The 18,848-nt window shown below is 37.1% G+C and overlaps 2 protein-coding genes across 4 annotated transcripts; both read right to left on the bottom strand.

Moving 5' to 3' along the window:
- Positions 1–974: 974 nt before the first annotated feature.
- On the bottom strand, positions 975–18,828 carry LOC149943987 (uncharacterized). Its single transcript, XM_090176260.1, has 7 exons — positions 18,745–18,828; positions 18,115–18,654; positions 17,752–18,043; positions 11,364–11,566; positions 4,424–4,566; positions 2,356–2,694; positions 975–1,268 (listed from the first exon to the last, which is right to left on the bottom strand). The coding sequence occupies exons 1-7, from the start codon at positions 18,764–18,766 to the stop codon at positions 975–977; spliced, it is 1,833 nt and encodes a 610-aa protein (XP_090032386.1). The 5' UTR covers positions 18,767–18,828.
- LOC149943988 (uncharacterized) lies at positions 12,271–16,401 on the bottom strand. 3 transcript variants are annotated; one of them, XM_090174824.1, is made up of 5 exons: positions 15,462–16,401; positions 15,254–15,393; positions 14,666–15,181; positions 13,951–14,170; positions 12,271–13,802 (listed from the first exon to the last, which is right to left on the bottom strand). In XM_090174824.1, exons 1-4 carry the CDS (start codon positions 15,760–15,762, stop codon positions 14,084–14,086), a joined length of 1,044 nt encoding a protein of 347 aa, XP_090030950.1. In that variant the 5' UTR covers positions 15,763–16,401; the 3' UTR covers positions 12,271–13,802; positions 13,951–14,083. The 3 variants fall into 3 exon arrangements, with proteins under 3 accessions (XP_090030950.1, XP_090030949.1, XP_090030948.1); XM_090174823.1 differs by having other exon boundaries at positions 12,271–13,883; XM_090174822.1 differs by lacking the exon at positions 12,271–13,802 and having other exon boundaries at positions 14,084–15,181.
- Positions 18,829–18,848: the final 20 nt, after the last annotated feature.

Here is an 18,848-nt window from a genome sequence, read left to right on the forward strand (position 1 = left end):
CCGGTTGCCACCTAGGATCAACAAACACAGCACCCCACCCAAGGAGAACGCAACGCGTCATAAGTCCTGCATTTTCTTGCGTACATTTTTCATTGGTTAGACGCTTTAGCGCCTGCTGCCGTCGGAAGGGGAAAATTCGTAAGTTGTCTTCCCCCTTTCCGTACAAAGTGCAGCGTAAAGGTTCGTCCAATGAAATTTGTACACAACACTTCGTTAGCGTGTTTAAAGGCTAGCTCCTTGTCTTTGTTGCTCCTAAGTGCCGCAACCCCTTGATACGCCACTATTGGCTTCATTGATCCATGTGACGTCGAAACCGGAAACGGCGTAAGTAAGAAACCGGCCTCAACTTTAAGCGTTCAGAAAGCAGCCCAGAACAAACGAAAAATATCAGCCTAGTGACGTCACCAAAAACTAAAAATGGGGCAAGAAATAAATTAATAATAAAAACAATCCATTGATTGTTAATTCCATTGTTTAACGTATAAAAATGTTAAGTAATTACGGAAAAATAATTAAGAAAATATTTTATCTAAATTATTTGTATACGTGGGGATTTTATTTAGCCCTTGACGCGAGTAAGATAGCGTCGGGTAGGCGCTGTTTCACAAATTGGCAATAACCAAGATACTACAGCACGTTGAGCGGGTTTCAAAAATCTGTTTATCCTTCCTTGAGCAAGGTGATCACAGGAAACCCTCTTATTTTTTATAGGAAAAATAGGAAAATTATAGTCATTTTATAGTAATTTTTAGGTAAATATAGGAAATTATCCGAATGTTTAGACGAATTTATAGTAATATTTAAAGATAAAACAACTGATTTTAAGGGGTTCAATAGTAATATTACATTTATTATGACTTTGTAACTATATAAATGTATTAAAATAATGTAAATTGGGAACCGTTGTTATGTTGAGTACTGAAATAGTACAAAAAATAAACTTTTAAACATTTTTCAAGTTGGGAACCAATTTATTAGGTATAAAGTAAGTTATCATTCACCACAATAATTATATTTTGGGAAGGGTCTGGTTGAGATAAAACTCCATTAGTTACTAGATCAACGTTTATATCTTGATAATCGTTTGACAACAGCGCTGGAGCATTTTCACAACTTAGATAAGACAAAACTCCTTCTTTGGGAAGCTCAACTTTAGCATTTTCTATCGAGAACGTACAATGACTCAAACTAGCCATTCCTTCTTCAGGGTCGTTTAGTCCATTATCCATTTCTGATCTTTCAACACTTGCAGTTGACTTGATGATAGCCTTAGAAACCAGGAATTATTGAAAAATTATTTATTAAAATATAGAAATAAGATCCTATTAACACGAGCAACACGAGTTCCTCCGTGAGCACTAAAGGGACGTTAACAGTGCCGGATTAAGGACTAGGCACAGGCCTATGGGCCCCCACCACTGATGAAAGCAATGGAATTTTCACTGATTCGGTTTAAGAGTAAAACATATTAGGCTTGTTGCTTTATAATTTGAAAAATCATTATTCTCGTGACATAACCACAGCTTCGGGACACGCGAGTTTTGCGTTTATATGCTTTCCTTACATACTACAAAATCTGCCTAGGGCCCCACCTTCAGTAAATACGGTGCTGGCTGTTAAAGGCCAATAAGTTTGTCCACGGAATTTGTTCCTACTCTTTGGTGGACCAACATGCAATATTTTTCGGTTAGGTGACCGATTTTTGGATGTACAATTTGTTTGAGATATACAACTATTTGGAATTCAGCCAATAAAATTAAGCTATCGCGTTAACTTTGAAACATTTGACCGGTCGTCTGATGACTATACAATATTGCTATTATCGTAAAAGCAGACATAAATAATATGACAGGCTAAACCTAAGTTCTAAATTTCATATAGGAAATTTTATAGCAGACGACAATAAAAAAAATGCCCATAATCCCATTGAAGGAAAATTCAATATAAACTCACTTGTCAGTTTGGTTCAAAAGTGTGAACATGTTAGGGTAACCCATTAATTGGTACTAAGGATATGAACCACTAATGTGGCACCTTTAAAATTGCAGTCTGAACGGTACTTAAGGAAAACGTACAACAAATGATTTGTGTGCCAAGTTTTGACCGAGGCTTAGTTCCAATATTTATATTTAACAATTTTCTTTCGCATCCTTTGATTATACGAAATTAAATGATAATATTAAACTTGCCCACCTTTATTAACGTAAATTGGCATATTTTTGTAGTAGTAGAGGCATTTTTAGAAGAATTATGAGTAATTTGCATCGCCGGTTAACTACGGAAATCTCGGCCATCTTTTGTAGATCGTACGTAATGTTAGTTCGTGTGAATAGGCCTTAAATAAACAATATTTACTTGTGTCATTTGACTTTGATGGTGACGTAGGTGGCTATCTAACGAATCCTTGCGAACAAAAGCGGCTTGGCACAAGGTGCATTTGAAGGACTTGGCACAAAATGGCCTGTTCTGTTCATTCTCAAAATGTTTTCTATTTCTTTTGTGCGAGACCGTCACTTCGGAAACGCCATTTAGGCGCTGCATCAACGTTTTAGGATGATGTTTCTTGGTGTGGGTTCTGATATTACAAGCTTGTCGCGACGTATACGGACAATGCTCGCAACGAAAGGGTTTCTCGCTGCTGTGCACTCTTTGATGTACCTTGAGGGCGGACTGAGTTGTCGCACTGAAGTTGCACTTCAAAAGAAAATATACAATTTATTCGTTTACTACAAGGTTTTGCTATTTTTTTAAATTAGTAGTTTAGAAATTTTTCTCTACTTGTGCCACGTGTAAGCTTCGAATTTGGAAATAAAAATATCGTCATCAGCTTTTATACCTCTCAATTAAATGTATGAGGAAACAACAGACTATATATTTTTAAGTATTCTGCTATTCGCATATTTAGTTGACGGATATTAAGGCAGATGGCGCTATATTTCTTAAGCCTATACGTTTATTAAACGTATCAGAAAAGAAATAAACCAAATTTTATTCATATAAAAAACCTCTTTATCTTGTCCGCGCTACCCTAATTAGACTAATACACATTTGACAAGGGAGAAGATCCGTTAACAGGAGTATCGCCATTAGAGGCCGGTTTTTAAAAGCCCAAGGTCTTACGAGATGGCGCCAAAAGTCTGAAAGGCAAGTTACCGAGCACAGGGAGGACTGAAATCATGCTGAAATGTTGTGATTTTTCCAAGCCACGAAGCTTCCCCCTTTCTTAAGGCTGGTTCAAACGGGCAGTGTTTTCCTGATTTTCTCGTTTTACCACTTTTTCCCGTTGTTTTGGCGCACGGGAAAACGACTGTACACACGGATAAAATTTAACGGATTTTCCCGCCGTCAGCGCTGCCGATAAACGAGAAAACGGAGAAAAAAATGTTGAAATATCTCTACTTTATTTTTCCGGTTTTTGAAGCTCTTTGAGTTCGACTAATCAGCGAGCGTTTCGCTGTCACGTGATATAAGGAGCGATTTTGAAAGTCTTTAAAAGTAGGCTTAAGAATTTTGGCGTCTACCACGTGACGGCATAACGCTCGCTGACTGGTCGAGCCCAACGCCCCTCAAAAAAAGGTAATCCGTTTCCTCGTTCCCCGGCAACGCTCGCTGTGATAAAATCCGGCAAATTTGGTCCGTGTGTACAGTCGTGTTCCTGCGCGCCAGAACCACGGGAAAAGGCGGTAAAACTAGAAAATATAGAAAACCAGGAAAACACTGCCCGTGTGAACCAGGCTTTAGGGAAGGGAAGAGAAGAAGGTAAGATGAAAGAGACAATTTTCCGTTTTCGGTCAGTTGTGGGCCTTGTGGCACCATCTATCTATAGTTAGAGGTGGAAAACTGCAGATTTTGCAGAGGGGGAATAAACGGCGAAAGCCGCCTGTAACTGGATTAGCTCCCCCAAACTTTACCCCTACCACGGCGTTGCCCTTTAACGTTTACATTTACATTGGCGTACTGTTGTAAGTCGGAAAATGACCGAGGCCTTTTTTCCGGAATATTTTCCATATTTTCCCGAATAAAATAAAAAAGTTTTCATTCCATGATTAGTGACTTGTTAGTGTAATATATTGTTTGCAAATTTAAATAAAGTGGCATTTCCGCCTCATTTTTCCTAATCTAAAAGTAAAACTAAACCTCTAGACTAGTTTAAACTGATTAACGATGTAACACTATTAATGTTTTGTAGTATGTAGACATTTTATATCGATAAAAAGTTGAAAACATAAAAAACCCCTAAAAAGTAATTTAGGTTCCAATTTTTTATTTTTCCGATTTCCGAAAAATTTCCCGCATTTTATTTTTCCGGAAATTAACAACACTACACTGGCGCCATCTAGTATAAAATATGCATAAAAAATGCTCGTTTCCTTGAAATTTATGAATCGGTATATACTCCGGGTAATCGAATAATGGCACCTACGTGGCTGCATTTTATGGGATGGTTTGTATGACACCATCCGTGTTCTCGGAATTTGGCCTTGGAAGACGTCGAGAAAGTGCATTTGTCACAGTGCAATACACTTTCTTCGTTGTGGATGGATCGGATGTGAATGTTCAGGTTTCCTACAACATTAGAGAACTTTAGTAATTAATACAGTGACATTTCGGCTCTCCTAAAACGCCAAAATTCGTCACCCACTCTGCGAATGTGCGAAGGTGTCACAAGGAGCGGCCATTTTTAAAATAAGATGTCACGGACATTTGAGAACAAGCATTCCCCCTGTTATACTAATGTATCGTCATTACGCGACCGATTTTTAAGAACCTGAGGTCTTACGAGATGGCGCCAAAAGTCTGAAACGCCAGTTGATGTATTAAATATGTTTTGAATATAGAATTTAAATTGGAACCTATTTTCAATCATCTTGTACATTAATTTAATAAGCGTACTATAATAACCCAAGAGGAGTTTGGTTGAAAATGAGCGCTTCTAAATTATCATGTCGTTTAACATAACTAATTACCTACCTAAGCATTACCAACCAAAGATTAATTTTAACTCAATGAAGAACCCCGGCCCTAAAAAGAACGTAGAAGTTATGTAAGATTCGGCGGCGGCGGCGACGGCTACACGGTACGTGATCTTACAAGGAGACATACCGAAGTGTAACCAACCGATTTTGTTAAAACTCGGGGGATTGGTAGACCTTCATGTAACTTGAAAAATCCTAAAGGGAATTTATTCAATGGGCAACCGTTTTGCTATGGCAACGAAAAATGTTTTTGACAACAAAAAATTTAAATTTTCCCATTGAAAATAACATGGGATTTTATCCCAAGGTCGGGACTGTGTGTAAAAACCGGAGTTCCGTATATTTGCGTCTACTCAAGGCTAGGTAGCCCTCCGGCCAGCCCGTGTTTTCAAAACGCCGGCAGCGCCGTCGATATTAAGAGATCCTCTAAACGTGGGACGTCGGCTCTACTGTAGGTGGTGGATACTTTCCGCTCGTTCTGTAAATTCGGAATAGGATAACAAGAGTAACCCTATGACGTCATTTTACTCCGATTCTGTGGTCGAGTCCGTGTAAAAACGTTTTCCCCAAATGGCTACCTATGGCATTTTACCAGATAAATTCTAGATAAGCAGACTCTGACCTTGACGAATAGTTCACGGTGTAGGGCAATTATCTCCACCTGAAAAAGCGAATAGTTTAATTTATCGTAAAAAGTGTACTATTTTTGTTCCAGAACAAGCCAAAAGTATCCACCTTGTTCTTAAATCATGGCTGCTCCTTGTGATTAGAGCATAACGTCGATTTTATTTGGGTCGGCGGCGGCGTTTCGCTAAAATATACCGGCGGCGGCGCGACGCACCAATTTTGAAAAATTCTACAGCGGCGTTGAGTTTTTTCGGCAGCACGGCGTGAAAAGCCCAAATTTTCTCCCCCCTTTTTGAAAATTTGTGAAAATAAAATTCAAAATTGTTTTTTGAAGGAAAAAAAAATTAAGTTACGTAGAAAATATCAAAAAATATTCGGCGGCGGAATCAAAATTTATCGGCAGCGCGCTGAAAAGTAAATGACTGCGGTGGCGCGGCGCTAGGCACTACTTGTGATGCCTTCGCACTTGTGCAGTCGTGGGTATGCCTTTTTCTCCAGATGGAGTGATAGGAAGAAGAGTGTTTCGCGTTAGGGTCATTCCATGACAAACGCCAATTTGTTTTTTTAATTTTAGCACCCGACCCTTTTCGATTTCACCCAAAATTTGCACACAGGGTATTTTGGGCCTAGGAAAACGATTTTGAAAGTTTCATAACGATAGATAGAGCCGTTTACGAGATACAGCATGAGATTTTTTTACAAAAGTACGCCCCAAAATGTTTTCTCCTATATATTATGAAGTAATTATCGCCAAATCACATGTAATATCTCATCTTAAAGATGATGCACACTTTAATACGAATATTTAATAAGAAATGTTATGTTCCGTAAATTTCATTAAAATCGGGGCTTAAAATAGTTTGCCCTTGGAATCTCGACCAGACACCTCAATCGTCGAGCAACGATTTTAGCATTTTTAAAATTATCGCTATCTAATACATAATAATAACTCAAAATCCCAAAGTAATATTTGTAGTTTTCGAGATATTAATTTTCGAAATTTACCCCACCACACACAAGATGAAATATAAAAACTATTTATTCTTATAGGTTACACACGAATCAATTTTTAGCTTACACAAAACAGCTTAAACTTCTTTATACTTTGAAAAGGCTTTGGTAATTTTATATTTATCGTCTTCTTTGATTTGATAACCTTTACAATTTGGTAAACCTACAAGTATTTCAATTCTATAGAGAACATTTTCACTTGATAACCAACAGCTATCGATCCTTTTGGGCCATGTGTATTTGTCCGAAATACCAGGGGGATGCAAAACGTTTATAAAGAAGTCTTCAAACTCCTCTGATACTTCCTCAATTAATTCAACGTAAAGTTGGCCTTTGTAGACGCTGGCTACCAAATTTCCCACTTTAAAGTTTTCAGCCTATTGATTTCGAGTATCTGGCATTTCGAAAGTTGAAACCTTAACTATGGTTAGCGAATCGTCATAAGATAACGGAGCAACCATGATTTTATTTAATGATGTCGGAACGTATTTATGAAATCGTCGAGTTCCTTTTATTGTTATGGCTTTAGAAAACCTTTCTTTCAAAAGTTCCCTTTGTCGTTGAATTTCTTCGTTTTTAACATAGATGAACTTGATATTTTCAAAGGCTGATAGGCCGAAATTAAACTTGTCTGTTTGAGTCAAAATCTGTCCAGTCACTGGTCGCTGTTGACTCTTGCTGTTTTACGCTTCACTGTTCCTCTAATTCCATCACAAGGTCCCTTGCCATGAGATGTGGCAAAAAATGCCATTCGGCCTCCAACCCAAAATCTTCCTTTTGGCGACAGAGATTAGAAAAGTTATATTTGTTTTTATATTGTCCAGCACATCCATCCGTAAAGCAAATGAGCTTTCGAACATTAGGGACATGTGTTTTTATATTTGGAATTAGATAGGTTAAAAAAGTGTGAACAGTATCGGTTGAATGTGTTCTGGTATCACTGATAATACAAAAACTTAAGTGGTTAAATTCTCCGTTTTTACACACAATCCTAAGGATTTGTGTGTATTAGTCTCACGTACAGTGTAGCCGTTGCCGATGCCGATGCCGCCGTGTCACGCATACCTCTTCAACGGTTAAGGCTAGAAGAGTCAATGATATCTCGTTCGAATGTACAGACATCGCCATTGATAGCCTTTCATAAAGTTTTCAAATTAGAGCCCAAGAAGTTGGGCATTTGCCAATTTACTATTTTCGGTGATTTCCTTTATGTGGTAGATATTTTCTTTAAAATTAAGTCCGATAACGTTAAAAGAAATATTATTGGATAGGTTAGGATTCAGTTGAACTACAACTTCGGTTATATCAGTAAATATTAAATTTAAGTATAGTTTCCGGGGTTATTTACCAATGTTCGTGGTTTTATATTTCCGCCTGAAAGTCGACATAACGTTCCTTAATTTAAGTCCGATTTTCATGAGTTATATTTTTGAATAGCTGTGGTTTACATTTAACCTAGAATTGCAAATACGTTCCTTAAATTTAATTCCAAGTAAGGTTTTTTGGGCAGCGTATACGGACCCCCGCAATTTCCAACATTGTAAATCCGCGGGTTTATAGAGGTCTACGCGCCCGTTTCCCTCTGGCGTTTTTCAAGGCCGTTCAGAGTGGGCCGCGCTTTCAACGTATGAGCAGAAGTAACAATTAAGTATGACACTGATCGGCCTAGTCTTCGGCGTATGACCAGAAGTAACAAATAAGTGTGATTAGAAGTAACTAATAAGTGTGATCAGAAGTAACTAATAAGTTACTAAAAGAAATAAGTGTGACACTCAACGGCTGACTAGTAGTAACAAATAAGTGTGATCAGAAGAAAAAAATAAAAGTGACACTGATCGAAGGAATCTTCGATGCTTTCAAAGTATGACTAGAAGTAACAAATAAGTGTAAATATGTATATATGTGTGACCGTGGATATATTTTGGTTGCGATACCGGAGTTGCAGGTTGCTGTGAATAGCTCAAACAAACTTAACACATTAGAAGGATTGTGTGTATTCTGACCGTCGTACGTCTTGTTAACTACCCTGAAGTAGATAACGAAGGGATGCACCGTCGCTTGATAATTGTCCCAATGAAACCCTTGTGCTTCATCTTGAATTACGAAGGAATAGTTCTCCGCAAAATCACCAAGAACAATTACTTCCCCAGGTTTTAGAGTTTCTTTGAGGTTTTTAAGATAGTTCGATTGCGATTTAGATGTGTAATGATGGCGCGTTAGTTCAAGTAGTTTAATGGCAAAGGAGTCGATTAAGTTTCCAACATTCTCAGTCAAATTCACTAGCTTTGTGCTGTCAGTTGCAGATAACGAACGCCACCCACTGCATGAACCTTATGTTTTCAAAATCTTCTAAAAGTTTCGTTAAGAATTCATTTCAAGTAGGCCATTTTTCCCAGGACAATCCTTGCATACTCTCATCATACAATTCCTGTTTTGAGTGTTACACACGGTGAGAGCAATGAAATCGATATCGCATTTTAGATGACAAGGAGACGGTAGAGCTGATTTCATTAGCTTGATATTTTGGTGGTAGGTGCAGAAAAACATTGAATGTGTACCTGACGGACCTGCTAATACACACCAAGGTGGTCTTAGATAACCAAATTACGAAAACCCTAACGACAAATCATGCTCTTCCTTGAATTTGTTATAGAGCTATCTCAAGTTCAGCAGTACAAGCCTCTTTTGATGATGTTCTTTTTGACCTGTCTCGTGGTTCTAATCCTAATTGACACAAAGTCCTTTTGTCCAGGTGCCAAACGAGTGTTATCGTCATTTACGTAAAATTCAATGATGACCTTTGATTTAATGTCTTCGGTCAATACTAATCCCTTCGATTGTTTCTCTGGTAGCGAAAGAATTCCCTGGCTAGATTTAAGATTCCTGCTTCATTTGACCATGTATTCTGGTGTTCCAAATTCCTCTATTGTGCGTTGTAATCCAAAAGGTGACAAGGTTAGGATCTGAAGCTTTTCGCCGTATGATGTCTTGGAGTTATTGAATTTCTCTTTCAGTTCGTTCAAAACATTCCCATACAATCGATGTTCTTCGAGCTTTCTAAATACATCGTCCATAACCATCTGTTTCATCAAGAGAAATTTCCATTGACTCTTCTAATTTGCGTTTCAATGATTTGCTCAAAGCGTTTAGCTTAGTCTTGCTTAGAATTGTTTTTTTTTTCGCGAGATGACAAACCTTCTGTACAAAAATTAAAAAAAATTATATATACATTCTTTTAACAGGAGATTCTCCCAAGTTTATTAGAGTTTCGTTAACTGCCACAAAAGCTATATCTTTGATGAACAAGGTTTACTAAATAAAAAAGAATCGCTTTCTTGTGCACTGGTGTGAACTTCTGTAACGTCGAGCTGTATGTGGGGTTCATCCTTTCCTTTTTTCAGCAGACATAAAACACTGGATGTATAACTTATTCCTTGCAGCTTTAGTTTTTTGAACAAATCCAATGAAATAGTTTTTAGTCCTTTCTTTCTAACAGCATCATGAGTCCCAAAATGATTCATACACTTAGTTTGTCTCGTTGAATACCTTTTCATAAAAAGTTCTTCATGGTGACGACATATGTTTCTTATTTTGGACATAGGTATAGATGTTCCGGCTGCTAAGAACTAATTTGTCATATTCGAATAGATGGATGTTGATACCAACTGTTTTCGAAAGTGTTTGTAAATGACATTTACTACTGTCTCACCAAAACGAACAATTTCGATCCATTTCAAGGCTTTGTTCAAGAATATTCAGTTAGATAAATCATAGACTAAGAAAGGTGTAAACCTTTCTTAGTCTATGGATAAATTCTATTTCGCTTCTCAAGATAACATGAAAAACCAAAATATTAATATAAATAATTAAACGTAATGTAAGAATAAGTTTTTAATATTCTAAACTCTAAATTACTAAAATAATAATAATATCAATTTATTTAGTACTAGTTCAACTAGTTACAAGTATAAAATAACATTTTCATTAATTGGTGGGGTAAATTTCCAAAATTAATATCTCGAAAACTACAATTATTACTTTGAGATTTTGGGTTATTATTATGTATTCGTTAGCGAGGATTAAAAAAATGCTAAAATCGTTGATCTACGATTGAGGTGTCTGGTCGAGGTCAAAGGTCAAATTATTTAAAGACCTAGATTTTAATGCAATTTACGGCACAAAACTATTGGGATTACAGATTCATAAAATGTGCGCATTATCTTTAAATTGAGATATTTAATGTGATTTTGTGATTATTAGTTCAAAAGATATAGGAGAAATCAATTAGGGGGTCAAGGCGTACTTTTGAAAACATTGTATACTGTATCTCGTAAACGGCTTTATCAATCGTTATGAAACTTTCACAATCGTTTTCCTAGGCCCACAAAACCGTATGTGCAAAATTTGGGCGAAATCGAAAACGGCCGGGTGTTCTGCGGTAGGCGTTTTGTCATGGAATGACCCGTTTACTAAAAAGATTCTGTCTTTTCTGTGCCATCATTCAGGGTTGCCATTGTTTTTCAGATTTAAATTCCCTGACTTTTCCAGGTTTTCCCTGACTTATTTTGTGACAAAATTTTATATTTTCTAACCTTTATTTTCGTAAATATTTCCTACGGCAATCAAAATTAAATTCCTTGACATTTCCCTGATTTTTAGGCTAATTTTGAAAATTCCCGGATTTTCCAGGAATTCCATGTTTTCCAGGTACTGTGGCAACCCTGACATTAGTGCAAGTCGGTAGCCTACCTTTATTATTACAATGGAAGGAGCATTTCGGGCAGGAATAAGGTTTTTCTCCGGTGTGAAGGATCATGTGTCGTTTCAGATCGGCGTTAATTTTGAACTTCATTTTACAAAGAGTGCAATGAAAAGGCGCGTCGCCGGTATGCGTTCTCAAATGAACGATCAGTTGGCTGGAATTACGGCTAGCGTAGGTACAAATTTGACATCTGCGTTAAAATTATAATAATTTACTACTATGTTTTACTTAGAAGTCTTAGATTCTACTATCTTATCCAAGACAACTACCCTCCCTTTCTCAACGTCGACTAACAGCGCCACCTTTAGGAATAAAGTTTGAAACGCAGAATTGATTCACCTTTGGGTGCAACATGTGTGGAATTAAGGGGCTACCCAAGTGACTGGCTAGGAGCAACAAACACGGCACCCCACACAAGGAGAACGGAACGCGTCATAAGTCCGGCATTTTCATTTGTTAGACGCTTTAGCGCCCGCTGCCGTCGGAAGGGTCTTCCCCCTTCCCGTAAAACGTTCAGCGAAAAGGCTCGTCCTATGAAATTTGTACACAACACTGCATTCTCCTAGGTGGCTTTCCTCAATATACACACTTTAAAGTTTTTCCACCTCTAAACTATACAGTGTGTCTGAGTTTTGAAATTTTCTGTGTAGACGTATGACCTAAGGAACATTTTATTACTCTTTTTCGAATTTTTTGAAAATTAGAATCATGTTTTTCAAAAATTTATTTTTTGAAAGGTAGGTGATAGATAAAAATTTTCAATGATAAAGTTGTAGAACATACTTGAAAACGTACAATGAAGTTGTTTGGTCGAAAAAGACCAATTTTTTATTAAGATACGAGGTCATGAAAGATAACAAGTTGGTCATAGAAGGCAATAGCTTTTTTGGGCATTGCAAGTAAACAATTTTCAAGCCTACCATAAATGTACCCAAGATTGATCAAAAACAAACATGAACAAATTACAGGTGGGGTTCAATTATTCATACTTTTGCTGTACTGCATGGTTCTGCACGAAGAAGCATGTCTCAAAATGAATGCCGTATCATATCGGAAGTGACAAGTTTCAAGGTATCAATAATTAATTTTCGCAGTTCTCTGAAGCTCGTAATAGGCATCTGCTAAACGTGCTCCTTGATGAAGTTCCAGAGGAAAAAGTCAAGCGGTTGTAGGTCTGATGATCTTGGAGGTCAACGAACGGGACCGATCCATCGCTGAACAAATTCAGCGTTAAATGAGCTACAACAGCTTGAGGTTGATGTAGTGGCACACCGTCACGCTGAAATTACGGTCGGCGAGAGTCGGCCAGAGTAATGTCGTCTAACGTATTCGCTACTTCGTTCTGTAAGAACTCCAAATAGTTCTGCCCGTTCAGACGAACGATCCAGACGAAGTCCCTTGTCAAACCCTGTTCATCACTTGCGCTCCTGATTCTGGGTCGAGGATAAGCAACAAAGTAGGCCAGGACAAAATTTTCCATGTCGATGTTTAGACGACCTACTCCGTGGAATCTGGCATCGACATCTCCATGGTGGTTGAAATCTCGACTTGGTGTTCAGTTCGGATAGCGAATACTAAATAACTGACTTACTCTTGTAGAGTTCCGATTCGCGTAGCCGTAAAACAATTGAAACATTATGTACGCTGATCGCGAGAATAAAGAGGCATCTTAATTCAACACCAGTAACTAGGGATGATTTTACATTAGGAAGTGGTCGCTTTAAATACTTCACGACTTCAATTGGCACCGAGGTAATTTCTACCGTTTTTCACGTCTGTGGTGATTCATTTCAATTAATAATTTAAGTTTTAATTTAACGAATTCCAACTTATACCTAAATTTACGGTTAAACGATCATTTTTTCAAGATTTGATTTCCGAAATATAACGGTCTATTTACTTAGATGAGCAAACATGATTTAGTTATTTGTTTCTCAGTGATAGGCAAAAATCGGTCGTTGCGTATGCTCAAATACCAACCAATCCGGTGTTCCCTCCCTAGCTAGCGTTCAGTTTTAAAGTAGCAGTGACGGTTAAAAATTCGACCCCCATTTATTTTACAGTCTATCTTTCGTACATTTGCGTTATGCTTAAAATGTGTTTTCTTACAGTGCCCGAAAAAGCTATTGCCTTCTATGACCAAATTCTTATCATGACCTTGTATCTTCAAGAAAATTCGGTTTTTTCGACCGAACCACGGCCAGCTTTGATCACGCGCTGTTTGCGCTATAGCGACCAACCCATTCGTTGAAGTTTCTATGTTAACCTATGAGCAGGAGACATGACTTAAAAGAAAGGCTTAATTTTGAATGCTTCATCATCACTCTTTAATGGAAATGCCCCTTTTGCATCCATAGTTTCTTGGATGAAGGCAAGATTGCTACTAGCACTGTCACACATCATGCCCATAGTGGAAAAACCATATGCTGAAAACGTATTAAGAACTTTTAAAACACAATCTTCGAGGTCAAATTTGTTTACGCTTCGACTGAAAGTGTAATAAGGGCCTAAAAAAACGAAGCCTGATGTCAAATCCCGCCATAGAAATTGTAGTACGAATTGAGTAGGCTTTACTTCGTTTTCTGTGAAGACATCGTTCAAAAACGAGCATTCTGCACGTTCCATAGCTGCTCCCATAAATTGATGATTCATAGAATTCCACTCAAGTTTTTCTATGACTTTCACTTCATCAAATTTTAATATGCCATCACCCTGAGGTGCCATCACCCTGAGGTACCACCAGCCGCTTTTTCTTCTTATCTTGGACAACTGCCTCGTATTTACCTTTTTGGTACTGTAAATATGAATGATCAATTTCAGGCTTACTTCGATCTTTTTTTCCAAGTGTTTTCAGAAGATAATTGCAAAAAATTTAAAATTCCGTAATGAATTATAAGCGCGGGGACTACGGCAATACACTCCCAATGCTATTCTCATAGTTATAGCATTCCAAGAATTACTAGATTTGCCTGTAGAATTACGAATTTGATCTTGAAAAAATGTTTTTTTTTTCCAGCTAGGCTAGGCTAATACCCGAGGCACCACCTTAGGCCTAAGTCATCAAGAGACTTTTCCATACTTTTTTTAGGATGTCTGCTTTATCTCTAGTTTCACAAATTATTTCCACTACAATTTCACCATATTATTTATCTAGGGTGGATACTTTATTTGAAAGGTCTTCAGAATCAGAATCGCCCAACAAAATAGTTCGATGAACTAACTGTTTTTCCAATTTTTTAACTTTTCGTTTCAATTGTTTTCGCGATTCTATTAAAGCAGCAATACGAACTTTGAATCTTTTCGGAGTTAGATAACTTAATGGGTAGTTGCTGTCAGCTTTAAGCCGTTTGGACAGCCTCGCAGGAGTTTCTTCGCGCTTTCTCTTTTTTGATTGGCATAATTTAACAGAAGCATTTCGACATCCTGAACACTGAACTATGTTTCCTGTTTTACCAGTATTATTTTTAAACCAAACTTGGCAATTAGAAGACATGCGCCTTTTAAAAGGTATCAAAGATATTGTTATGCCATTACTCGATAGACCCCCAATTACATCACTAATTCCAGGGCAGAAGCTATATTCTGTTCCGGCCAATACTTCAAATATTTTTAAAGCTTCTTTTTCCAAAACCACATTATTTAAAAATAAGTTGCATTCTTTAGCTTGACAAAAGGGGATCTCAAGGGTGCATTTTCCAGATTCGGTTATAGTAGCCTTTGCAATCGCTAGATCAAATCCAGAGATGCCAACAAATCTCGGATTAAAAATAAGCAGAGAGTATTCACTGCGGTTGTTTTGAAATACCTAAACAAATATTAAATTATTAATTGACTAATGCCTACTATTATGGTCAACTAATTTATTTAAGTAATTTACCGTTGCATTTAAATTGTAGAATTTAGATTCCCTACTCATATACTGAAGTAGAAGAGATTTTGCTATGTTCGCAGAATGGTCTTTGAAATTTGCATTAACATCCACTGCATTAGAGTTATTTTTAGTTTGAATCGAAACATCTGTAAACAAATTTATTAACATTAGTACGTACCACCACAGATAGAATGCAGAAACGAAATTTACGTACCTTTTTGTTTTTCTACCAATCTTACACCTAAATGGCACTGTGTTTGAGCGTTTAAAGTTTTAGTTTTTGATGGTTGGTTTACTTTGTTAACAAGTGTTTGACTAAAAGAAATTTTAGTGGAAGGAATAATTTGAATAGCAACATGTTTCACTTTAGGCCCTGGTGTTGAAAACTGGCTTCCGAAATTTTTCTTCTTCAATTTGGTGTCATTCCATTTTATAGTTTGAACTTGCTTGTGTTTCAAAACAGATTTTTTTCCTAAGTTTAAATTACACTGCGTAGACTGCGTACTACTCGCCATATTATAAGTTGAGAACTAACTTAAAACAAGGCCTAATAATCTTAAGCAAAATCTACCAATAACCTAAGTTAACTCACTGCCCGCAGCGCGTGAGCAAAAAAACGACAGAAGTTCTAGCATAGACAATAAACAGATTGTCTATGGTTCTAGACAAGGTTAATAAATAAAAGCACTAAATAAGGTTGCCTATTCCGGCAGTTTTGGAATTCGCGTCGTCTGCTTGTCGGCCTACCTAAAATGCGTGTATGTCGATAAACTGTATCCTTATAAAATGTCCATGCTGTATCTCACGCGGCGGGCGAGATACGGCAGAGAAAAAATTTGAGGGGAGGGTTAAAAGCGGGAGGGATTCGGAAAAACGGGTTTTTTGTGTTGCCGATGCCGGGGCTCATACAACGCGGTAACCGCTGACAGCCCTTTTGGAACAGGGCGGCTCACCTTTTTATTCAGGGAGCACAGTCATACAAAGTAACTTAACTTAACTTATAGACTCTTTTTTTTGGAATTTTGCTGGGCGCGTCCATGTTGAGTTTAACCCCCTTAACCCCCATTCTCCATATCCTGGGACCAAAGACCGGAGCCTAGACCCCCCACCGGTGGTTCCAGGTAATGGCCGACTAGCCTACTTAGAATACATTGCCCGTTCTATAAGTCAACCTAACACTAAAGACATAGTTAAGGACAGGCTATAACGAGCAGTCGGTAAACGAGCAGTCGGTCAAATGAGCAGTCGGACAAATGAGCAGTCGTACAAATGAGTAGTCGGACAAATGAGCAGTCGGTCAAATGAGTAGTTGGTCAAATGAGTAGTCGGCCATATGGTCTGCTCATTTGGTCGACCGAAAAGTCGACCAAATGAGCTGTCGGCCAAATGGGCAGTCGGCCAAATGCACCCCACCCGTGGAAACGGTCGCCATGTTGTGGGGGTTTCTCTTTGCTAAAAAGCATTAGTGACGTTAGTCACGTGGTCAATAAAATATCTCTATATGTTATTCCGTCTCCACAAATCATTCCAACGCTTCCATAAACCTAGTATGGTCTTAACTGGAATCTTAACTTGACAAATGGCTGTCAACTTCTAGTCATGTCTCCTGCTATGAGCAAAAGATATCTGTATGATTTGAGCACCCCTAGCGGAATATAATTTTTAGAATAGTTTTTTCATTGAAGCCAATATAAAAACGAGCGTGGCGTTGAACTCCTACAGTTTATAAGGGGAAAATCCTTGCTCACGGAATTTCAACGCGAGAGATCAAAGTTGGCCGTGACCAACAACTTATATTGTACCTTTTCTTTTCACCTAACTTTCAAAAAATAAATTTTTGAAAAACATGAAACTCTTTTTAAAATTTTCTGAAAATTAGAAATTAAAATGTTCCGTACGTCATACGTCTACACAGAAAATTTCAAAACTCTACCTATTATAGTTTTGGAGATAAATGCGATATCAGAGCAAATTAAGACACCCGTTCCATGGACTAAACAATTAAGGATTCATAACATTTCTTTTGGCCACTGCACTATTTACATTACGGAAATGAATGATGTTGTTTACTTTTAGCCTTTTTTCACTTTTGGCGATTTATTAAACTTTTAATAATTTTTCCGGGATAATTTAATTTACCTAACCACTTTATTTTTTAAACTGTATGGCAATGCAGATTCTATCAAATGATCTATAGTTAGGATATTAAGCTTTTCAGACTAATTGTTGATTTTATAAAATGTCTTAACGCTTGCCCAACTTGTTGAAATGTTGCCCTGGAATAGTTCAGCCAATGCCAAAAATGAGTAAATAAACTCTTTAGTGGGAGAGAAAATGGATCCACAGCTGAAGCGGGGAGGCAACATTTCAACAAGATGGCCAAGGTTATTTTATAAAAAGAACTATTTAGTGTAATTTTCAATTAGGAATGAAAAATCCATCATTAGCACATATGAAAAAGAAAAGTGTAGGTCTATTATTTCTGGTGAGATTTCAATACTTACTTAAAAGGCCTTTCATTTCTATGAATTCTCAAATGTTTCAACAAACTACTCCTATCTGTTGCAGCGTAGGTACATTCAGTACATTTATGAGGTTTATTCCCTGTGTGGGTCAATTCATGAGTTCTAAGTTTATCCATACGGCTGAATCGTTTGTCACACAGTTTGCAAAAGTATGGTTTTTCTCCCGTGTGAGTTAAAGAATGTCGAGTCCAATCTTTCAAATAAATACTAGAGTAAGAGCAATTATCATAGCAGCACTTAAATCTTTTACTGCCAGATTCAGAATCAACACCTGCAGAAAATTTTAAACAGGTATAAGTACTAATTCAAACAGAAATATTAAAATTTTTTTAAAAAACTTACAAATTTTGTACTTTTGTTGTTCATTCAAAGAGTTATTGTCCGGAGATTTTACACATGACACTTCAGGTATTAAAATTGTTTCAGTTTGAGTGGCATTACTATTGTATAGAGATTCCGGAATTATTTTTTCAGGGATAGGATCATCTATGTGATTGCTATTATCATTTTCTATATTAATAGTTTCTTGGAAAGCAAAGGGGCTTGAAGATAAAGAATTAATATAATCTTTCAATGGGGTAACAGAATTATTATCTTGATTCTGAATATCACGTATTATCACTGCTTGTTGTAAAGTTGTAAAATTTAATTCTCCAACATTATCACTTATTAAATTTGTGCATTCCTCTACTATGTCACTTGAAATAGTTTGTAATTGGGATTGGAAAGGCGATTGTTTGTCTAAATAATCATGATCTTGGAAGTGATTTTGATCCTTGTTCTTTTTCGACTTTAAGCAGACTCGTTTATGTTCAAGGAAATTTGGTATTGTTGTCTCTTGAGTTTGACATGATCCACAAATATGCAAATCCCCTTCAAAACCTAAAAAGGGTTAGAATGACGGAAATAATAATTAAAGTTTACAAGAATAATAAATCTTAATAAACTAATATAAAAAATTATTAAGCTTACTAATATTTCTGTCATCTTCCATATTTTATTTACATTAATTTAATGAAATATGTTTCCAAGCAGACGGTGCATACGTTTGCTTTGGCACCGTTGCGCCATCTAGA

This window comes from Leiobunum rupestre, chromosome 5, assembly GCF_980474605.1.
Source record: "Leiobunum rupestre chromosome 5, qqLeiRupe1.1.hap1, whole genome shotgun sequence".
Classification (NCBI taxonomy): domain Eukaryota; kingdom Metazoa; phylum Arthropoda; class Arachnida; order Opiliones; family Sclerosomatidae; genus Leiobunum; species Leiobunum rupestre.

Coding starts and splice junctions, on each gene's coding strand:
- LOC149943988 (XM_090174822.1), bottom strand. CDS start 15,762: ATGGCGAGTAGTACGCAGTCTACGCAGTGTAATTTAAACTTAGGAAAA. Junction 15,394..15,461: donor ATTGGTAGAAAAACAAAAAG/GTACGTAAATTT, acceptor ATTTGTTTACAG/ATGTTTCGATTCAAACTAAA. Junction 15,182..15,253: donor TCTACAATTTAAATGCAACG/GTAAATTACTTA, acceptor ATATTTGTTTAG/GTATTTCAAAACAACCGCAG.
- LOC149943987 (XM_090176260.1), bottom strand. CDS start 18,766: ATGGAAGATGACAGAAATATTA. Junction 2,695..4,423: donor ATCCCATAAAATGCAGCCAC/GTAGGTGCCATT, acceptor TTTCTTTTGAAG/TGCAACTTCAGTGCGACAAC. Junction 1,269..2,355: donor ATCAAAGTCAAATGACACAA/GTAAATATTGTT, acceptor CTGGTTTCTAAG/GCTATCATCAAGTCAACTGC.